The following is a 20,465-nucleotide window of genomic DNA, read 5'->3' on the forward strand; positions in this document are numbered from 1 at the left end:
GTTTTGTAGCAAGTTGTTGCTGTTCTTTTGTTTACATTTTAGTAGCATAGTGGATTTCTAAACCTGTGGGGTTGTTTTTGTTTTGGTTTGGTTTTGATTTTATTTTTTGAATCCATGAGATTCAATGCCAGTGCAACTTCTCTTCTCTTGCCAAGTAGCAGGTACCACTACATCTCTATGATGTACTATTGCTTATTGCTTTTTATTGCTGAGGAAATATCTTAGGAAGGTTAATTTCCTGAAATAAAGAAATTAATCTGGTGACAAAGCCAAGGTTTATGGTCAAAATCGATGTGTTAAATCTGTAGACATTAAACTAAACAGTGTGTCCAGAGAAGTGACAAGAGTGGAAGGTTCTTGTTCAGCAGTGTCTGATCTTTTCAGCATTACAAATCCAAACATATTTCAAAGATGAACCGATGACAATAGCCCAGGGAAAATACCAATTCTTTACTTACCACATCCATCCTGGTAAGGAGAGTCGGTGCAAGCACCGATAGCCTGCCAGAGCCTGGCACGCCCCGCTTGCTCTCAGGCAGTAGCAGTGGATTGAGTCAAGTTCACTGTGTTGTCCTGCCATATCTAGTTGTGGGTGCTTGTCAGTGAAAGTATTGCCAATCTGTTGGGCTGGAACTCTGCCAGAACACATGAAAACAGGGATTGGGCTGTAGGGGTGCACATGCATGAAGAAGGGGGGTACCTACTTGATGGTTGTGGGTTTTTTAATACTGGTTCTTAGAAATTTAGCTCGAGTTTGTCAAATTAGGCTTGGTGTAGAAGCCTAACCTCTTCTCTGTTGTGTTGCAGCAGATAACCAACAGGGGACTGTAGTTATCCCCTTCAAACTGTAGCTTTGAAGGAGATAATAAACTGTTCAGTCTTCACTGAAGCTGTAGGGATGGTAACCTACCACATTCCCACAGCAGTGAAGGCAATTAGAACGTGTGGATTTGAAAACTGCAAGCTCTCTAAATGTGTTTGCAACCACATATCACGTGGATACATTCAGAAATGGCCTTGAGGGGTTTGATACTGTCAGTCTAATATGTAAAGCTTTCCTGGATGTCACCTTCTACTTTTTGCTCATTCCCTATGGTTTTATAGAGATTGGCGACGAGGAGAAGCAAGAGATGATGAAAGATCTTTCCGACGAGGAGACGATCTGCCCCGACGAGGAGACGATCTGCCCCGACGAGGAGACGATCTGCCCCGACGAGGAGACGATCTGCCCCGACGAGGGGATGATCTGCCCCGACGTGGTGCTGCAGAAGAAAAGGAACGTCCTTCTATGGAATCAACAGAGGACAGGCCACCCAGGCGTGAAGGGGATGAGGACAGACCACCCAGGCGTGAAGGGGATGAGGACAGGCCGCCCAGACGTGGATTGGATGAGGACAGGCCGCCCAGGCGTGGTTTGGATGATGATAGAGGGAGCTGGCGTGCTTTGGATGACGACAGGGGTCCCAGGCGTGCTTTGGATGACGACAGGGGTCCCAGGCGTGCTTTGGATGACGACAGGCCACCCAGGCGTGCTTTGGATGACGACAGGCCACCCAGGCGTGCTTTGGATGACGACAGGCCACCCAGGCGTGCTTTGGATGACGACAGGCCACCCAGACGCGGCTTGGACGATGACAGAGGCAGTTGGCGTGCAGCAGATGACGACAGAGGACCCAGGCGCGGGCTGGATGATGACAGGCCGCCCAGACGGGCTTTGGATGATGACAGGCCGCCCAGACGGGCTTTGGATGATGACAGGCCACCCAGGCGTGGGCTGGATGACGACCGGGGCAGCTGGCGTGCTGCAGATGACGACAGGGGTCCCAGGCGCGGGATGGATGACGACAGGGGTCCCAGGCGCGGGATGGATGACGACAGGGGTCCCAGGCGCGGGATGGATGACGACAGGATGTCAAGGCGTGATGATGACAGGGGACCGTGGCGTAGTGCAGATGATGACAGGCTCTCCAGACGAGATGATGACAGGGGTCCATGGCGTAGCAGTGATGATTCAAGGCCAGGTCCTTGGAGACCATTTGGTAAACCAGGTAAAATATAATAATATAATAATCTTCCCTCCGAAGCATGTGCTAACCTAGTAGGTAATGGATGTAATGTACTTGGTGCCAGAGGTGGGAGAATCAACTCTGAAACCATCTGGATTAATTTGGTGAATGTGGACACTCCTTTACTTAGCATAATTAAACCTTTTAATTCGGTTGAATTAAAAAAAAATGCAGCAGTGTTTATTGCTCGCCTGGAAGATAGCTAAAGGTCACATAGTAACGCTGGTAGCTTCCCTATGTGCAAAACCAAAATACGAGAGCTGAATGCTCTGATGGGAGAGAAACACTCTCCCTAGATTAGCACACCTTGGTCTCTTTCCCTGCCCCCTCTGTATGTCTGAAATTTACCTTCTAAGGAGGATTTTGGTACCTCATTCAAGCGGGCCTGGTTTTGATAAGCTTTTTTTGTGTACAAAGATATTCCTGTTTTTACCATTCCTTCTTTGCTTTTGTGTCCGCCTTTCTTGAAAATCCTGCTTTGAGCAGGAGTTTGGACTAGGTGACCTTCTGAGGTCCCTTACAATCTGAATTACCCTGTTCTTGTACAGTTTATTTCTCATCTTTAGTCTTGCTGATGGTGACTGCTACAACTGTTTCTGATTCTTTTCAGAGCTGTTGATGGCATTTAAATGTTAGATACGATTTTGATTTCCTGGTTCTTTTTATTCAAATTTATGTATTCACAGGCACCATATCAACTTTTATAGATGCTAATTCTGTAATCCAAACCCGTAAAAAAGTTACCATAAATCTTGATACTCTCGCACCAATAGCTTTGTCTTTTTTCCTATTTAAAGAAAAAGCAGGCTGTATCATAAAGAACTCCCATTCATAAATACTGAACGGTATTGCAGGATGCACTGTGTAAGTAGATGGTAAACAATAGTTATATTTTAAAGTAGTGCTTTAAAAAGCAGCAAGTGCTTAAAAATTTGCTTGCCTAAAATCTCATCACTTGTAGATTTTCACAAAGGAATCTGCTGAGTTTACCCCTTTTACTTCTTCCTACACGAGACCCTTGAGGAGTTTGTGGTTTCTGACTGAAATGCAGAGTGTAATCAGCTCTGCTAAACTGTTACAGGCAGTCCTGGTAGATGAGCTATACATTAACTGTCTTTATATTAAGCAGTTTCTACAGTGTTTTGTCTATGGCTCCCACTCTACGTGCATACTTCTTATAAGCATCTTGAGTTGGATCCTCAGGGATCAAAACTTGAAGAACCAGTTTCTGTGAGGGAAGTAAAGGATTCTTTTTATACTGAGAGACCAGAGGTAAGTCACAAATTCCTTTGACTGTGATTCTTTCTTACAGGGGGATGGAGAGAACGAGAAAAGGCTCGTGAGGACAGCTGGGGGCCTCCCCGGGACTCCAGACCTCCTGGAGACCGTGAATGGGATAGAGACAAAGATCGTGATGAAAATGAGAAAGACCGAGAATTTGACAGAGAGAGAGATTTTGATCGAGATGATCGTTTCAGGCGTCCCAGGTTTGACTTCTCTGTTTAAATACTTCTAGAATGTTTCTGTTAAAAAATAAAAAAAAAAAGGTGCCCTGCTGATAAAGAAATACTGTGACATCGCCTAGTGACAGGAACAGTGGTTGGTTTGTATGAAATTAAGCACTTCAAGGCAGTAAATGGATAGTGGCATTTTGGTTTTGTTATTTTTAAGACGACGTTAACTGTTTACAGAAGGAATCCCAAAATGCTTTACTGCATTTAATTTTATTTTTAACCTGTTATAAAGAGAATTTCATGTTAGGGTCCACAAAACCAGAAAAGTTTTTGGAAGTATGTCAATATGTTAAATAGAGACCCACTGGGCGTGAAAATATCTGTGTTATATTATTGCTTCTTTCCATAGCAAAGGTAAAATCTTAGGATTTAGTCTTATTTTATGTTTTGAATGACAAAAGGGATGACGCTGGTTGGAGAAGAGGACCAGCGGAGGAAACTTCTAGCTGGAGAGATTCAAGTCGTCGTGAAGAATGGGACAGAGGTGGTCGTGACATGAGAGATCGACGTACTGATGACAGAGATCCACCCCTCAGAAGAGGACCACCACTCAGATCTGACCGTGAAGAACGTACGTCTATTTTAGTGGTCCTAAAGGCTTACATAGGCCCTGTGTGTTACTCTGGCAGTGCTAGGATGTGGTAAAATGGGAATCAGTTGTATTTTCAGCCACTTAAACTCCCTTTGCATAAGGAAAGTAATAGAAAGAAGCTTTAGCATAATTGAGAATTCCTCCCTGAATCGTAACTTTTTTTAGTTGTACTCTTTTCTACCATAGCAGCATTTCATATCTGCAGTAGAAGGATAACATTTTAAGTATGCAGTTTTCATAGCAGGATTACGTTCAGGGTGAATGAAGTTCTTGTACTTAAATTATCAATATAGACATCCCAGAAAGTAATTTCTGGCTGGTTTCTTAAAACCTTTAAAACGTGAGAGAAATATTTCCAAACCAGGCCTTATGGGTTTCACACTATTACCGATATCGATTTTGATGAATAACATACTTGCATAACATAATTACATACATTAACCTGCTTTAATTATGTACATTTATTAATCCTTTGCTATGTTCTAAAAATACAGTAACAGCACGTACATTTAGCCTGAGATACCACGTCTGCCAGTTCTGGCCTTCTCACCTTCAGAATCTCATTTGGTCTCTGCCCTGAGTGTGGGCGCTCCCCGAAGGTGGGAGGGGGCTGTTGGGCAGCGGGTCTGGGGGAGCAGACTGGAACGTTTTGGTGTTTGACTGGTTTGGTATTTGACACGTAGCTGGGGTAGAATTCTTAACTCTCTTTTGGTGGAAACAAACAATTTTTCATCTAGTAAAAGATGGTGAATGCTGTCACCAGTGGAGTCGTGTGATCTGGTGCCGTTTATACCTCTTGATTTCAGTTGGCTGAAGAGAAATTTGCCGTCTTTTGAGACAATGAACACCTGAATACTTTCCACAAGTGTTTTAAGGGGTTTTTTTTCTGTTTTCAGGGTTCAGTCATTTCTAAGGAGACGCTTTTGTGCTTTTAATTCTGATAATGTAAGAATACACTTCTACATCATAAGCCCATGTACATCAATAGAACATTCTTATTGCAGTTACCATGTTTTAAAGATGACACTTGGGTTGCTCACAACAATCTTGAATCTGAAAAGAGGCTTGAGTAGTTCCTGTCCATTACTTCACTATAAAATTAAACTGTGCCTTTGGCTGTCATCATCATATTACCTCTTGGCAAGATTGAGAATCAGTAAATCAGACTGTGGGTGCCGGGAGTGTTTGTTTAAACTCTTGCAGACTGCTGGTGGAGCATGACAAAGGTTGTTCTATTGTCTTTCTGTATTTGTAGCAAGCTCGTGGCGGCGTGCTGATGATAGGAGAGAAGAACGTGGAGAAGAACGTGAAACAGTTCGGCGATCAGCCCCTGCTCCTGCTGCTCCTCCAGCTTCTGCTCCCCCACCAGCATCGAAAGATCGAGAAAGAGATGGGGAGAAGGAGAAGGGTTCCTGGAAAACAGAAAAGGAGCGTGAACCCCTTCGCCGTACTAAAAATGAGACAGATGAAGAGGGGTGGACCACTGTACGACGCTAGGTGAAAATCACAGAGTTTAACCAATGTTTTAGCTTTGATTTGATGGAATCCACGGATTATATTTGTGCTTATAAACATTCTGAATTGGAATTCTTTAACAAATGTTTTGAGGTAACATGAAAGCATGAGCTTGAATTACTTACTCATATAGATTGATCATGCACAAAACTCACAGCAGAAGGTTGGAAATTGAATGCCAGTTTTTGAAATTTCAAATGATGCTTATTTCATGGGTCATTTGTTGCTAAAATAAAAAGAAGCAAGCCCAACAGCTGTCTTGACTAATGCTTCTATCTCGCACCAAAACAGGCTGACCTTTTTATTTTTAGTCTTTCTTAATTGGGAATGGGGTATTATTGTCACAGAACATGCATTTGAAAACACTTCTGTTCATACAGTGGAATTACTGAAAAAGCAGAGCTAGATCAATTTCCATAATTAGCCAAAAAACCCCCAGGAAAACTATAAGCGCTCTCTTTTACATGGGTATCTTTGAGGGCAGGCGGTTTCTGAGAGATATATTTTATCACTATCTAAATTCAGCAAGTTGTTTAAATTTGAATTAAATACAGTAAACATGATGAGCATTAGCTACACTGGGATATTTTCTGTAGATTTACTTGAACACATAACGCCTGTGAGGCCATTTTGCAGTCATTGTTCCAGTGATGTATACTGCCACAGTGTACAACCACAAAACTTAAAGCTTTTACAATTTAAGTGTTTTGGTAAGCATACAGCTATGTATTTTCTGTTGCCAATAGCACAATTGCTTTTGCCATTACTGGATAATTCATGCCTTTCAAGGATTTATAAATATTGTCATATTTAAAATGTGTGGTTTTGGAGAAATTGTTGAATTTCCCCCCAATTCTTTGTCTTCAGGGTCAATTCTTTCCCTTTCCAAAAAAGTGATTTGTAGTAATGGCTGTGTTGACTTCAGTTTTGGGGTATGGTAACAAGGATTAACTCTCTGACCATACTGAAGCCAACACAGAACTTGCTGCTGTGTGTTTCTTCAATGATAAATAAACAACTTATGGAATTAGCTGCTACAGTCTCTTGACTTTTTAGTAACTTCCTGCGATGTCCGTTAACAATTCATTTCTGGATGCATACCTGTTTCTGCACCAGCTAAAAAGAATGTGAGAACGCCTGGGATGGTTCCTTCCTGAGAAACCTGGTTTAATTTTAACGTGTGAGCAAAAGTTGTAATATTCCTCCTGGCCTATCTGAGCTTTCCGGGGTCGGTAGGTTTCTCAGGGGAAAAACTTGTTCTTATAGTCATCTTTCGAAGGCTGCGTTTTTGTGCCTCTGGAGCCTGTCAGAGTCACAGAATTCCCTCAGAGCAGTAGGCTTTTCTAAAAAATAGTTTTTTGGGGTAGTTTTGTGCCTCATACAGTCCTGTGAAGGATGGAACTAGAGCATGGCAGCTCTCCAGTAACGGAGAGCGCTTTCGGGATTCAGGATAGTGGGTGCTGCTGCTGTTCAGCTACTAGTTGCTGTCCTTACATTCTCTGTCACAGGATTACAGGTTGTTCCTGTTAAGAGAACACTGGAGGTTCTAGCTGTGAAGTCAGACTGTGTCACTCAGAATCGTGTTTCTCCAGTGTGGTCTTGAAAACCTCCAAGGATGGAGACTGGAGACTTGCAACCTTTCTGGGCAATCTCTTCCAACGCTTGACTGCTCCCACAGTGAAAAAGTGTAACCCTCTCTTTTTTTTTTTTTTTTTTTTTTTTTTTTTTTTTTGGCTTCTACCTGTTGTGTCTCATCCTCCTGCTGCTGGTTCATTTCCTGGTACTTTCCTGGTAGGTGCTGGCTGGCTGCTGTCGTTCTCCCCAAAGCTTTCCCTTCTCTGGGCTAAACAAGCCCTGTTTTCTCAGCCTCTCCTCCCGGGCAGGTGCTCCTGCCCTGACCATCTCATTGGCCCTGCAGCCGAGTTCAGCCCAGTGTGCCATGTCCTTGTACGGGGGGTGAGGGAGCCAGAACTGCCGGCAGCAGTCACAATGAGGTCTGCTGAGTAGAGGGGGACACTCTTCCTTCAGCTACAGGCTGTGGTCTGGGATCTAGGATGCAACATCCTAATGGGTACAAGAATTTTGGCCTTTTTTTTTGGAGATGGGTGCAGCATTTGCCTTTCTCCGGTCAGTAGGGAGATTGTAAAGGGTGATTATACCTCCAGGTACACGTTTTTAATTTTATCCAAACAAACAAAGCCATTTTTACATGGGGATAAAGGTTAGCAATCATTGCACCAGCCAAAGCTCTGTTCCCAAACCTGGGCAGCTTGAGAAAAGATCTGCAAGAAATGAGCTTTACAGAGATGCCAGTGTCTTTATTTTACTGCTTGATCATTTTAGACAGAATACTAACTACAGTGATCAAAACCCATTATTGACCAAATCCAACCACTAAAATCTCCATCTACTGCTATAATCATACATCAGCACAAAGTTTGGTCACCTCAAAATGTTGAAGAAGTCAAATGAATTCTCTGTCAGGCACTGATGTATAATCACATTCAATTAAACATCTAGAATTTTCAGTGAACCTTAGAAGAATTAAAGCATAAGCTGTAAAATGCAGTATTTAGAAGCAGAACTTAAGGCTGCTGGTTAAATGGATGAACACTTCAGTTTCTTTCCAAGAGCAGCCCAGACTGACCCCCAGCTGGTGGGCAGGGCTGAGGACCATCAGAGTGCTCAGCAGAAGTAGGGTACAGATGTTTTAATTATGTTTTCTCTAAAGTTTCTCTACTAAAATAAAATATATATGAAAAAATAATCAGTATTTTAAGAGAAATGGCATGGCAGTGAATGAAGTGGTGCCACTCTGCTGTGGCAGAGCCATATCTGAGACACATCAAGACCTTGGTTAGATGGACACCGATGGGCAGCCAGGAGGCAATCTTACACAGGAAGAGTGCTGGAACTCTTGTCTTGCTGTAAATTGAATGCATTGGATGCTGCTTTAGCATCCACAGGCTGCAGCCACTGACGGGAACTGCTACCTGTCAGCAAGTTTTTCTTCTGTAACTAGAAGGTGCTGTTAAATTGTGTAAGCCTACAAAGTAAAGGTGTTGGGTCAGTGGATCGCAAGGTTCACAGTGTACCTGTTACTCAGGCACTAGTGCCCACCCTGTGGGGTTTACTGCACAACTGCAAGAAGTCAGCACATGAGCAGCGTAACAGGGACACCCAATTCTTCCCATTTCACCATAGCTGGACCAGCGAGAACTGAAATGCTCTACACTTTGTCTGGTCCTCCTCTTAAAAATAATTATTAATGCATTTAATGATGGTCAGATGGAGATTCTACAAGCTATTCCACTGCTTTTATTAATTAAAATCTCCCATGCTGCAATTGAAGCTTTGTTAGTCCTTTCGCTCTTGGGCAGGACAATCCACTTAGTTTGCTACATCTTTCCTCGTATTTAGCCAATCACTTCTGTTTGCCCAGACAACAGGCATACTAGAAGTAATTATCTGCCTCCCCCTATGACCGTTAGCAGACTATGTCCAGTATATATTAACCTATGCATTTGGTGGGTCACACTGGCACATCTATGGGAAGGACAGACATTTTTATAGCCATCATGGTTCGGTCCCATGGCAAAACAGCCCCGAGGCACTCTGGTCAGCAGGCTAGGAGCAAACACTGTCCAGATAGGATTTCCACTACCCATGAGTGCAGGCTTCAACTGGACCAAGTTATCTGTGCATCTGAAAGTAGTTGTTAATTAGCTTGCTTTTTGCCAAGACGAGTATCAGCTGAAGATGATGATAAGCTATCCAATACTGTGTTCGCTCCTCTTACCAAAATACCACTATGGAAAAGATTCCATCGCTTGCCTGCATAGGGATATTTCTCTGTAATAAAGTGATTTTCTGAAGACAAAGTATTTGGTTTAAACAAGTGACCATAATATTTTGATTTGCAGATGCCTGTGGAATGAAAATATCTGGCTTTTCTTAGACCTCTTCTGTGGAGCATATAACAGCTCCAACCAGGGCTGCTTTCAAATGAAGCTACGGTGCTGTTCCTAGGATTTCAATTACTAACCTAAGTGCTTTCCAGTATTTAAGGAATCAAAGTAACACTATAAGCACTCTGTTGTAATGAGCTTTTCAGAGTGACCAAGAACAAGCATGTTTCTGCTTACTCAGTGCCACAAGGAGCATGCTGCTGGTGCACAGGAAATTGCAGAAGCTTGCTTAGGAAAAAAAAAACAAACCCAAAACATCCTTGAAGGTTCAGTCCCTGTAAGACACTGACTTGTAAAACTTTAAAGGGCAAATTGTCCTGTTGAATGTTGATGTGAGGTAACTTGCTCTCAGGCTGTCTGTTGCTGATTCTGAATCTTGTCTCCTCTCTGCAATAGTTTGGGGGTTCTTCCCCCCCCCCCCCCAACTGGTCTTTTGAAGCTGTTACTCTACCACCTTACCTGTTAAGACTTTATCAGCTGCCTAATGCCATGTAGTGTCTGCAACAGGCAGCTCTCAGCCTTTCCACAGCAAGGCTGCAAGTACACCTGTAGGATGAGAGGAGAGCCAGGAGCCACAGGCACCAGCAGAGCCCGTTGACACAACAGATTTGCTCTTACGCAGGCAGAGGGAAGAAACAGGCACAGCAAAAGGCCAGTGCGGTCCAAAGCAGGGCGTCTTCCGGCATCCTGATGGCTTTCCAGGCATTGAGGGCTGTTGCTACACAGCAGCAGGGAGGGGAGGTGGGCACACTGCAAACACTGCCAGGAACACCTTGGGGATCCAGCCCTGCCAGAATTACCCCTCAGAAAAGACCCGAGAAAGATTTTCTGGCATCTTTCTTGCTTTTGTGTCCAGTAACAGTCAACTGCATTAACATGTATGCACTGATCTTCAAACTTCCCACAAGGAGGTAACAAAAGTACAGAACTCTCTTCCCATAGCATCGCACTTGAGCTTGATTCTAACGTGTGGTGGAGACAGATGTGGACCAGATGTCAAAACACCAAACGTATCTAACTTGTAGAAGCTCAGAAGAGCCCGTGGTGCATGCCCCGCTGAGCAAGAGACAATACGTAGCTGCTACTCAGCACGAGGAGAAGGTAGCTGCCACAAGGTTAGCTGCAGCCACTAATGAAGTGTTACTTAACACAAGCCCCATTGCATTTGGTAATTAGCCCTGACATCACCTTTGGAGCCATTTGATGAAGATTTAAGAGAACACTTCCATACAAAATCGGTTTCTCCCTCCTAATTGCTGCAGCTGTAAGTCGACAGCAGTGATGAATACTGAACCCTGGACCCTCCCTCCCCAGCCCACCTGGCATGTTTTGACTCCCTTCTCCACTGTCCTGTTCTCCCCACTCCTGCCCCCATCTCCCACCCTGTTCAGCAGCTTAGCAAAAGGAATCCACTCAAGTTCACATCCTCCCTCACCTTCTTAGCTCCCTCCTTCTGTCAGGACCCACCTCCTTTCTCCTCATCCTGCTGCTGCCCCAGCAGTTCCTGCACAAGGCTCTCTTCACCTCCCTGCTTTTGGCAGGGCCACCCCCGAAGACCGAGCACCCCTCTGTGTCCCAGGTGTCGGTAAAGCCATCGACAGCACAACCCTCTCTGTATTGAGAGCCTGGGCACCAGCCCTTCAGCTCTGGAGGACTCCTAAGCAAACCACAAACCTGCTGCTGCTCCTTGTCCTGCCTCAGAGTCACAATAAAAGCAATTTCTTATCTCTTGAGGATTAGAAGCAACATAGCCCTGTCTGATACTCAGTACCAAGGAACTGCCATCACCTAGGGTCCAGGTCTTCAGCATCAATCTTATGCTTTGTATAGTCTATGTAGCATTAAGGATATTTGTTAACCTTATAGGTAGATCCCTCCCACCTTGCAATGACTTAAAGCCACGTTCTCTCAACTCTTGAAAACACATCACCTTCCCTTCCACCCTTCTGCTACAGTCATGGCTTTCTGCTTTGTCCAGCTCTCTTCTCTCCAGAGGCTTCCCATCTCTGTCACAAACACAAGCTGCATCAAAGTTATTCTCTGCCATACTCCCGCCTTGCCTTCAGCAGAAAGGGCTGCTTGCACCCCGGCCCAGAGCCATCACATTTTGAAGCAAGCGTTTTGATGCTTTCTCCTCTCAGACCTTCCATAAAGCCACATTTCAGGCACAGGGACCTGCAAGACCAGCGCTGTCCACGCTCACTAGTGGAACGGTGCAAGGGTGACCGTGGGGCACGGCACTGCTCCCCCACTGTGCCGGTTAGGATGCTGCGATTTCGGGGAGGAGGTGTTAATTACCAAACGAGTAATTAACTGAGTGCAGGTTTGATCACGATTCACTTCCCGGTTTTAAGATCGGGGAAGGAAAATGGCTCGGACGCTTACTTTAAGACCTCAAACGCGGAGCGTTGCACCCTAATTAAGTACCCTGCTATTAACAGGCAAGCCGACCGCTCCGCCGCCCGGCCCCACAGTGCAGCACCAGGCTGAACCACCCAGCCGGACCCCCCGACGGCTGCCGCCGCTTCCCTCCCCCCGCCCCCCAACACTCCCGGGGGAGGCAGAGCCGGGCCCGGCCGGCGGCAGAGGGCAGCGCTGCCCCGCTGCAAGGGCCCGGGGACCCCCGGCACCCCCCCCAACCCCCGCTCTCTGCCCGGTGCTTGCTTCGACACCCCCTCTCCCAGTTAGATCTCGCCGTAAATCCGTAAAAATCACATATATATATATTTTTTTTTCTTACAATAAACAAATACAGTGCATCTAAGCTGCGCAATTCCCGCGGCCCGGCGCCGGGCTCCGCGCGGGCCAGCGCGCACCAGACGCCATCGGCGGCACGACACCGGCCCGGCGCTCCCGCTCGCCAGTCTCCGCCTTTAATATATTAATGTGAGAAAGAACGAAAACGCCATCCGCTTTAAAGACAAAAACCCAAAGGAAACAGACGGGGGGAGGCCAGGGCCGCCCCCCCCTCCCCGGGGTCCCGGCGCCTAACGGCCCTTCTTCCCCAGGGCGGTCCGGGCGTGTTTGAGCTGTTTGGCCGCCTGCATTTTGGAGAGGGGGCAGTACTTGATGGTGTGGGCATTGTCGCCGCTGGCACCGCAGAGGGGGCAGGTGTAGCGCCGCAGCACCGGGCAGAGGACGCGGCCGTCGGGTCCCTTGAGGATGTGGGTGGTGTAGAGGGCCACGGCCTCCTTGTTGTTCCTGCAGAAGACGCAGACCTGCAGCTCGGGTTTGAGCAGGCGGGAGGCGGCCCGCGGGTGGGTCGGCAGCCGCCCCGCCACCACCACGCCGCCCCAAGCGTGAGGCGAGCCCTCCCGGCCCGGGTGCTCCCCCGAGCAGTCGAAGACCACGGCGGCGGGACCGCCGCGCCCGGGGAAGGGGCTGAAGTCGGCGAAGCGCTCTTCTAGCAGGCCCTCGCCGTGATGGTGGTGGTGATGGTGATGCCCGCACAGGTCCAGGTCGTGCAAGTCCAGCGCGCCCTCGAAGTACGGCCCCGCCGCTTCTTCTTCCTCCTCCTCCTCTTCTTCCTCCTCCTCCTCGGCCGGCGGCACGGCCGCCGCCACCACCACCGAGGGGGGCTCGGCGCCGAAGCCCTTGCCGGGGCGCACGGCCTTGGTGATGAGCGTGGCCAGCCCCAGGTAGTCGTTCCAGGAGTTGAAGACGTTCCCGCAGGCGCTGTGACTCCGGCCGCCGTAGCGGGCGCCCGGCAGGCACTCCACGGGCGGGAGGTGCCGGTGCTGCTCCAGCTTGCCGCCGGGGAAAGCCTCCATGGGGGTGCAGCCGCCCGGGAGCGCCCGCTCCCCCGAGCGCGGTGCGGGGCTGCGCTGGGCGCCCGTCCGCACCCCGCTCCGCGCGAGCACCGCCCGCTCCCGCCGCCGCCTCTGCGAGCGCGCGGCCGCGCGACGCGCCTCAAATAGGGGGCGGCGGCGGGAAGGGGGGGCCGCCACCGCGCTCCCATTGGCTGTTAGCCGGAGCCCCCTCTCGCTCATTGGCCGGCGGGAGGCGGGGAGAGGCGGGGCGAGGTGGTGGCGGGGGTGTGGGCGCGCGCTGGCGGCGCGCGCTGGGGGCGCAGGTGTGGCGGCACGTGGGCGCGAGGCGGCGGGTTCGGGTGCGGGTTCGGGTTCGGGTGCGGGTTCCGGTTCGGGTTCGCGGCGGGTCCGGGCGGCGTCCGTGGAGCGTCCGTGGAGCCCCCGAACCGTCGGGCCCGGCTGGGGAGCGGGAGCACCGCGGGGTTCACGGAGCGGTCCGTGCGGGCCGGATCCGGCGCTGCCCAGGCCGCCCGGGAGGAGCGGTGCCGCTCAGAGCGGGCAAAGCGCCGGCACTGGCAGGGACGGGTCTTCGTCTTCAGCAGAGCCGTGCAAGGATTAAACAAGTTCGGTAATGCGCAACCCAAAATGGAAAGCAATTAGTACCTGGTAAACTCATTAAGGGCAACAGGTGCCTTCCCGTAGGTGCTGGTAAGTTGTATGGGGCAGAGGTGAGTTCTTCTTTGGACCCCTCCTAGTAAGTGGGTTTGATTATTATTATTATTATCTAAAGCTAATAACTTGGGTCTCAGATGAGGTACGTGCGCTCATTGAGTGCTGCTCCAGTGTGTGGAACCGGTCTGGTAGATTCAACGCTAAAACGGGAGGGGGCTGACCTACGCTATGGCTGCGAGCGCATCGTGTGTGGTGGGTGCACGTGCAGGGTGCCGTGCAAAGGACCCCGCTCAGCAGGATGGGCAGGGGTGTCCCGCAGCACCCACCCAGCGAGTCTGACAAGTCCAGGCTTCGGTGGCCCAGCTCTCGCCTGCTGACCGGTGCTTGCAGAGCAGCTGCCACGCTGCTGGATGCGGAGCCGTGGTGGGGAGATGTAGGTCCCCTTTCCTGCCCCTGATGATTCTCATCCAGTCTGGTCCCCCAGAAACCAGATCATCCTCTGGGAAGCATCATGTGTATGCTCTTCCATTTGGGCAAGAGGAGTTAAAAATGCAGCCGCAATTAAAAACCCTAGTAATTTCTAGCCCCTGGTAAAAGCTGCTGGGCGGAGCGTGGTGCGTGGCGTTTTGTCAGTAGTAAATCTGTCTCCCCTGTGCACGGCCTTGATTTGTAGGTCTGAGAGGTGCCCCCCCTGCCCCGGCAGGTAAAGCAGCTTTACAACGTGGTTGGTTTGCAGCTGAAATCAGCAGGTTTCATAAGCTCAGATATCAGAAATATCTTTCGAGGGGCCAGCTCCCAGCACTGCAAGGCCTTAATATGCTTCTCCAGTGGCGTGCAGTGGCTGGGACGTGGGTGTACCAAGGACCAGGGAACAGTGTGGATGGCTGCAGGGAGTGGAGCCGGCTGGAAGCAGCATTTCAGAGCGTGAAAGCTCTGGTTGGAAAACGGGGCTCCTTTCTGTACTGCAAACGTTTGCAAAAGAAGTCCTGTTCTGGAGCCGCGCTTATGGTGACCACAGGGATGCTTTGCAGTTGTGCGGCATCAGGCTCAGCCTAGAGCCCTTCTCCGAGACCCAGTTACATGACAGGCCTTTCTCTCTGCAGTGAGTGTTTTGGGGCCTGTCCAGCGAGGCACAGGGACGTTGCCCCTCTGATTTTCACGAGGGGTGAGCACTTGCAGGTTGCGCTGGAGCCAGCGGGGAATGGGAGAGGTGTAACAGATTGGTGAAACAGCGCAGGGTGATCTGTCAGAGTGGTCGAGCATCACGTCCTGGGGGAATTGTTGTCGCTCATCTTCTGCTCTAGACATTTTAAAAGGAAATCTTGGAGAGTGAATAATTTCAAATCACTTCATGCTGTAGCAGTGTACATAGCACAGGCAGAGAAGAAAACGGTTCTGTTCCCCTCACTGCTGATGCAGGGAGTGATGAAGAACACAGAGCAGCGTAAAAAATATCCACACTAGAAAGACAGGGTGAAGGATAGATACCCGTCACCAGCACTGCGGTAACAGCACCCTCTGTGTGACTGACAGCTCTGGCAGAGCTCGTGTGCATCAGCAATCCAAGCGTACAAGGCGTGTTGCAAAAGTTGTTTCTCTGCTTTCCCTGTCCAGACTTTTGCAAATGGCCCCTCATGTTCCAGGTGTTGAGCAAAGACTCAACGGCTCGACTCAGGCGTTACATCTCTGCAGAGCTGTCAGGCGTCATCAGACTTCAACCGACCTCGCGCCGGCTCGTTGGGTGGCACATTGCAATGCTGGTGCAAGAGTAGGGAATGCTGCTGTTGACACTGGAACAAATCGATGTCTCGGTGAAACTCTTCCATCAGATAGTTTCAAACAGTAAACAAAACATATGGTCAAGAACAGCTCATGGACAAGTAGCTGCTTCTAGGAAGGATGCAGCATTGGCGTTTCGGTGTTCTTGGAAAATGTTTTTCATTTGAAACGTTGCGAACTGCATGAAAAACTACTGCTTTGTCCTCAACTGGAGGTTGGGACTATTTCTGACTCTGTCCCAAACTACCCTTTTGGCAAACCTTGTAAGGACTTTGACAGTGTAAGACCACAGCTGTCTTGGTGGTGTCTTATGTGAGTTTTTGTGGCAAGGCTGCGCAGCAACCCTGGAGAACTATCGGCTGAAGCAGAAATGACAAATAGCTGTTGGCACTGTGAATTCAACACCACGGGCCAAACTCTGCCCAGCGAAGGGGAAAGTTTTCTGCAGTCCTTCAGAGCAGCAAGAAGCCATGTCACAGATTTAAGGAATTTTGAGCGCAGGAAGCCATTGGATCTGCTGGGAGTGAGTAATCTGCTTGGGGGGGACAGTACGGGAGTGCCTGCTGGCTGCAGGACTTTGTTGAGCCTAGGGTTGCTCCTAGGAATATATAGATATATATATATGAAAACTATGGAGCCATAGAGCCGTGGTGGTGGACACCAGTGTACGTGTCACCCTGCTCCCCAGGGACGGAGCCGTGGTGCTCTGGATCACCAAACCCCGGGTGCAGCATCGCTAGACATTGCTGCCTCCCCAGGAAGCCTCCAAAACCCACAGGGCCAAAGCAATGTGGTGCCGCTCTCGTGCATGCCAACAGCAAGTCAGTGAGGTCTTTGTGTAAGGTTGGAGGAAAGATTTCTTTCTTCATATTAAAGGAAAAATGATCTAACAAGTCGTTTAACAAGAACGATAGAAGGATTTAAGCACAGAGGGGTTTGAGTGCATGCAGGACAGCTGTCAAGTTTAGAGAGGAGATTAGCAGTTCATTTGAGAGATACATTAGGAAAAAGAGCTTACTCCGGGGGGCTGTTAGCTCCCTTGAGGCTGGGGAGGATTTAGTGTCTGTGCATGTTATGAAGCTTGCCATCCCAGCAGCTTTGATATGTTCCAGCTTTTCTTTAAAACCCCTGTGGATGTTAAAGTGACTTTTATTTAACGTGGGAGATGTTGACAAGCTCCCCCAGGAGGCTGGCGAGTTCTCGAAAGGGTCTTTTAAAATATTAGCTTCATCGCCACTTTTAGATGTTTCTTTTTTCCCCTCTGGAGTATCAAGGAGTGGTTTGTTTCTGACAGCACTAAAAATACATTAGGTGTCTGCTGACACAGAAAGATATGCCCTGTGCTGGTTGGACTCCCAGCCTAGTGTTCAGGGATCTTATCTAAAGCTTTTGGCTTAACATTGTGTTTGGAAAGCTGAAGTTTATAGCACAGAGCGATCTTTCTGTTTAGAAGATTGGAAGCAGCTGGTGGGACTAACATGGGGCGAGTTAGGTTTCAGTGGAGGACACAAACACGAGTCGTGAAAGCAGAGCTTGGAGTCTGCTCAGAGGCTCCAGCGCTGATGCTCGATGTGCCCATGGGGTAACCGCTTTCCCCACTTTTTCCCTTTTAGAAAGGGAGAGGTGCACAAGGGCTTGCGCTGTAAGTGCACGTGGGGCGGCCGTGCTGGCGGGGGGCTCTGCGGAGGAAGGCCCTGCTCTGCATCGGAAGGTGGGGGGCCCCCAGGCACGGCGGCTCCCAGGCTTTGGGGAAGGGAGCGCTTGAGCTGATTCTCCTCTCCCCCAGAAAATTTTGTCAGCTGAAGCTGAGCTAGTTTTCAGGAGGCAAAGTGTTTGCACACAGACCTTATTAAATCAGCCAGCTGTGAAATACGACTGGCTTGGGGAATCTTTCTTTGAAGACGTGTTTTTGTTTTTGTTGTGTGGAAGCAGCTGATGCTTCAAGGAGGCGGAAATCTGATTGCAAAGGAGGCAGCAGTGGTCTCGCCTTCCTCTGATCCGTGCTGCGCCCAGTGGGCTATTTCTACATAACCGAACACGTTAGGTGTTTCTGTACCAGGGTATCAAACTTCTCCATGGTGTGGACCACAACTTTCACGCACTGCGCTAGAGGCAGGAGTGACTGTCCAGATCCGTTGTCTTTGGCCGTTTTGGAGTTACGTGAGAGTCCTCAGGCAATTGCAGGAAATGTTTATCCGGGCAAACAGAGCTGGTGGGGAACGTCATGTATTTTTAGCTGTCTTTTAATTTGATTCAGCCATTGAAAATGCAGAGCAGCACACAGCGGTAGCCAGCTCTCTAAGAAGTGCCGCTCTGCCTCTTTGCATGTAGACAACTGGAAAGAGCTTAGGGGAAAAAATAAAGGTGCTTCCAAAAGTACGTCATTGCCCGGTGAAGAGACAGCACGATGTTAGTCTCCATTTCATGGGTGTAAATGCATGAATAATCCTATTTAACTGCAGTCTTTGACAAATGCCCCCAGCTGAAAGACCTGGAGTAAAATTTTGAAGAGCTAGCTTATAACCTGGGCACTCTACAAGCTGGGCTTTGGATGACATGGAGAATCCCAGTAGCCATCAGGTCAGTCATGTGCACGTCATAGCAGAAGGTTATATGGGCAATCTAAATATGGCTCTGCTTGACTTTTGAGTGCTCAATTTTCCAGCAAAATGACATCCTTTTCCCTATTCTGTTTTATCTCTGGCAATGGCATCTTCTGCATCCCGTATGGTTTGAACTGTAGCGGTAGGTGTGCATGGGGGCATGCATGGGGGCTGCCGAGACAACAGCCGAGACCTCTCCAGGGCCGACAGCAAATAAGAGGAGAATAGACTTCATGTTTTGCAAGAGAGAAGAGAAACTGATTTTCCTCTCCCCCAGAAAATTTTGTCAGCTGAAGCTGAGCTAGTTTTCAGGAGGCAAAGTGTTTTCTGCACACGGACCTTATTAAATCTTCAAATTCAGAGCACTGCTGAAAGTGTTGGAAATAGTATCTGTTAAAAAAAAATCCATTACAAGACTATTTCTACAATCAAAAATGTATTCACTCTAATTATCGTGGCTGATAAACAGTAGACACTATCAGCTCTTCCATCATCTCTTGCAAATGCATGGAATTTAAAGGAGAATGCAAAGGTCATAGACAACCAGCCAGGGTTTTGACTTGCCCATCCAAACTACTGCAGAACAAAAATAAAAGCCAAGAATCAAATGTTTATCAGCAGAAACATATTTTTCCTGAGGATATAGTAACTCACATTAATATCTCATGGAATGAATGTCAGCGTAGCATAGAAATTCATATATACTGTTTATGAGAAAATCAAATAGTTTTTATGAAAACTGAAAGGGTTTTTTGTTTAAGAACCATTTGTGTTTATGCGTTTTATAAATACATCAGGGAAGCGTAATAAATGCTATAAGCATTTCAGTTTCTACATGCCGAATGAGGTTTCCCTCTTAGAGCAAATCAGACTCATGTTTAAACTGAAAACCAGATTCCTGTGTAAAGATTCTGTGAACCTGAAATAGTGCAGAAAAAGTATTCATTTTACAGTTTTATAATGAATGAAATCAAACTCTATATTATTAGACTTTATTATTACTGGATATCTCAAGCTCAAGTTAAAGCCACCAAGGCAGGACGGGTGTTTGGGGACCAACAGCTCTTTGATCCGTGCTGAGCTGCTCGACCGCAGCCGACGCGACTGCGCCCACCGACACCAGCCTGCAACCTGGCCTGCGTGTTTTGCAACGCCGAGGTTGAAACCCTGGCTTGTTGGTTTCCGTTGCAGCCAGGGTTTCATCTTCGGAGCTTATTGTGGCTGGCAGGTTATTAACGTGCGCCTCTGTCCGAGCCTGCCCCAGCAGCTGTGTGTCAGAGGTTCGTGCTGTCAGTGCCTCTTGGAGGGCCTGGTATTTCGGAAGTTTCACACATCTGAATTTGAAGTGTCGGTCAGCTTCGCCTGCGTGTAATGCTGTTTCACGCTGTCTTTTAACTCCAGGGTAATAATAAATGAAACCCCAGTTCAGCAAACCCTGAAGTACGTGCTTACCATTACAGGCTTTGCTACAGAACTTGATATTTTTCTCAAAGTTGGCAGTTTCTGTTAGATTTCAGGAGACTGCAGAGATTATAAAGCACAGAGATGTTACAGTGACATGCAATGCAGGGTAAAATCCTGTTCAGTTGATATCAGTGATGAAACTCCTGCTTCCTTAAAGGGGGTGGCCAAGAATTTATGTACTGATTGCATCGCGTGCTGCCCATGCTTTCTTGTCTCCTGTGCAAGGTCATGCAAGTGGAAGGCCAAGCCAATGCGTTTGGGAAAAAGCAGAGGCTTTCTGTTTTGGATGTCTTTGGATTCATTGAAAAGAGTATTTCAAATAAAATTTTGGCTAGACACTCTACATTCCTTTATGTATTCCTCCTCTCCAAAAATTACTGCTCCAGGATATACTTGAGAGAGCTTGATACTTGCATGAGGATTTATTGCTTTTAGTTTCTGAATCGGTTCTGAACCTGAATTAGCAAATGCTAGTGCATATTTCTAATAGCGACAAGAATTCCAGCAGAATTTCTGAGGTCTGCCTGGCTGATTAAATCCAGC

At 48.0% G+C, this 20,465-nt stretch overlaps 2 protein-coding genes across 4 annotated transcripts in view; one reads left to right on the forward strand and one right to left on the reverse strand.

The window, feature by feature from the left end:
• EIF3A (eukaryotic translation initiation factor 3 subunit A) overlaps positions 1-6,717 on the forward strand; it is a 34,141-nt gene extending 27,424 nt beyond the window's left edge. The window contains exons 19-23 of one of the 3 annotated variants that reach the window (XM_054831222.1): positions 1,105-1,827; positions 1,858-2,048; positions 3,379-3,553; positions 3,982-4,151; positions 5,428-6,717. In XM_054831222.1, coding sequence (XP_054687197.1) covers positions 1,105-1,827; positions 1,858-2,048; positions 3,379-3,553; positions 3,982-4,151; positions 5,428-5,669 — 1,501 coding nt within the window. In that variant the 3' untranslated portion in view covers positions 5,670-6,717. Of the gene's footprint in view, positions 1-1,104; positions 2,049-3,378; positions 3,554-3,981; positions 4,152-5,427 lie in introns of all 3 variants that reach the window. The other 2 variants (XM_054831223.1, XM_054831221.1) reach the window with 2 other exon arrangements.
• A 5,622-nt stretch (positions 6,718-12,339) lies between these two features.
• On the reverse strand, positions 12,340-13,547 carry NANOS1 (nanos C2HC-type zinc finger 1). The gene has a single exon (XM_054832010.1). The coding sequence runs from the start codon at positions 13,423-13,425 to the stop codon at positions 12,643-12,645; it is 783 nt and encodes a 260-aa protein (XP_054687985.1). The 5' UTR covers positions 13,426-13,547; the 3' UTR covers positions 12,340-12,642.
• Between the last annotated feature and the right edge of the window lie 6,918 nt (positions 13,548-20,465).

The sequence above is a fragment of the Grus americana genome, chromosome 7, assembly GCF_028858705.1.
Source record: "Grus americana isolate bGruAme1 chromosome 7, bGruAme1.mat, whole genome shotgun sequence".
Taxonomy (NCBI): domain Eukaryota; kingdom Metazoa; phylum Chordata; class Aves; order Gruiformes; family Gruidae; genus Grus; species Grus americana.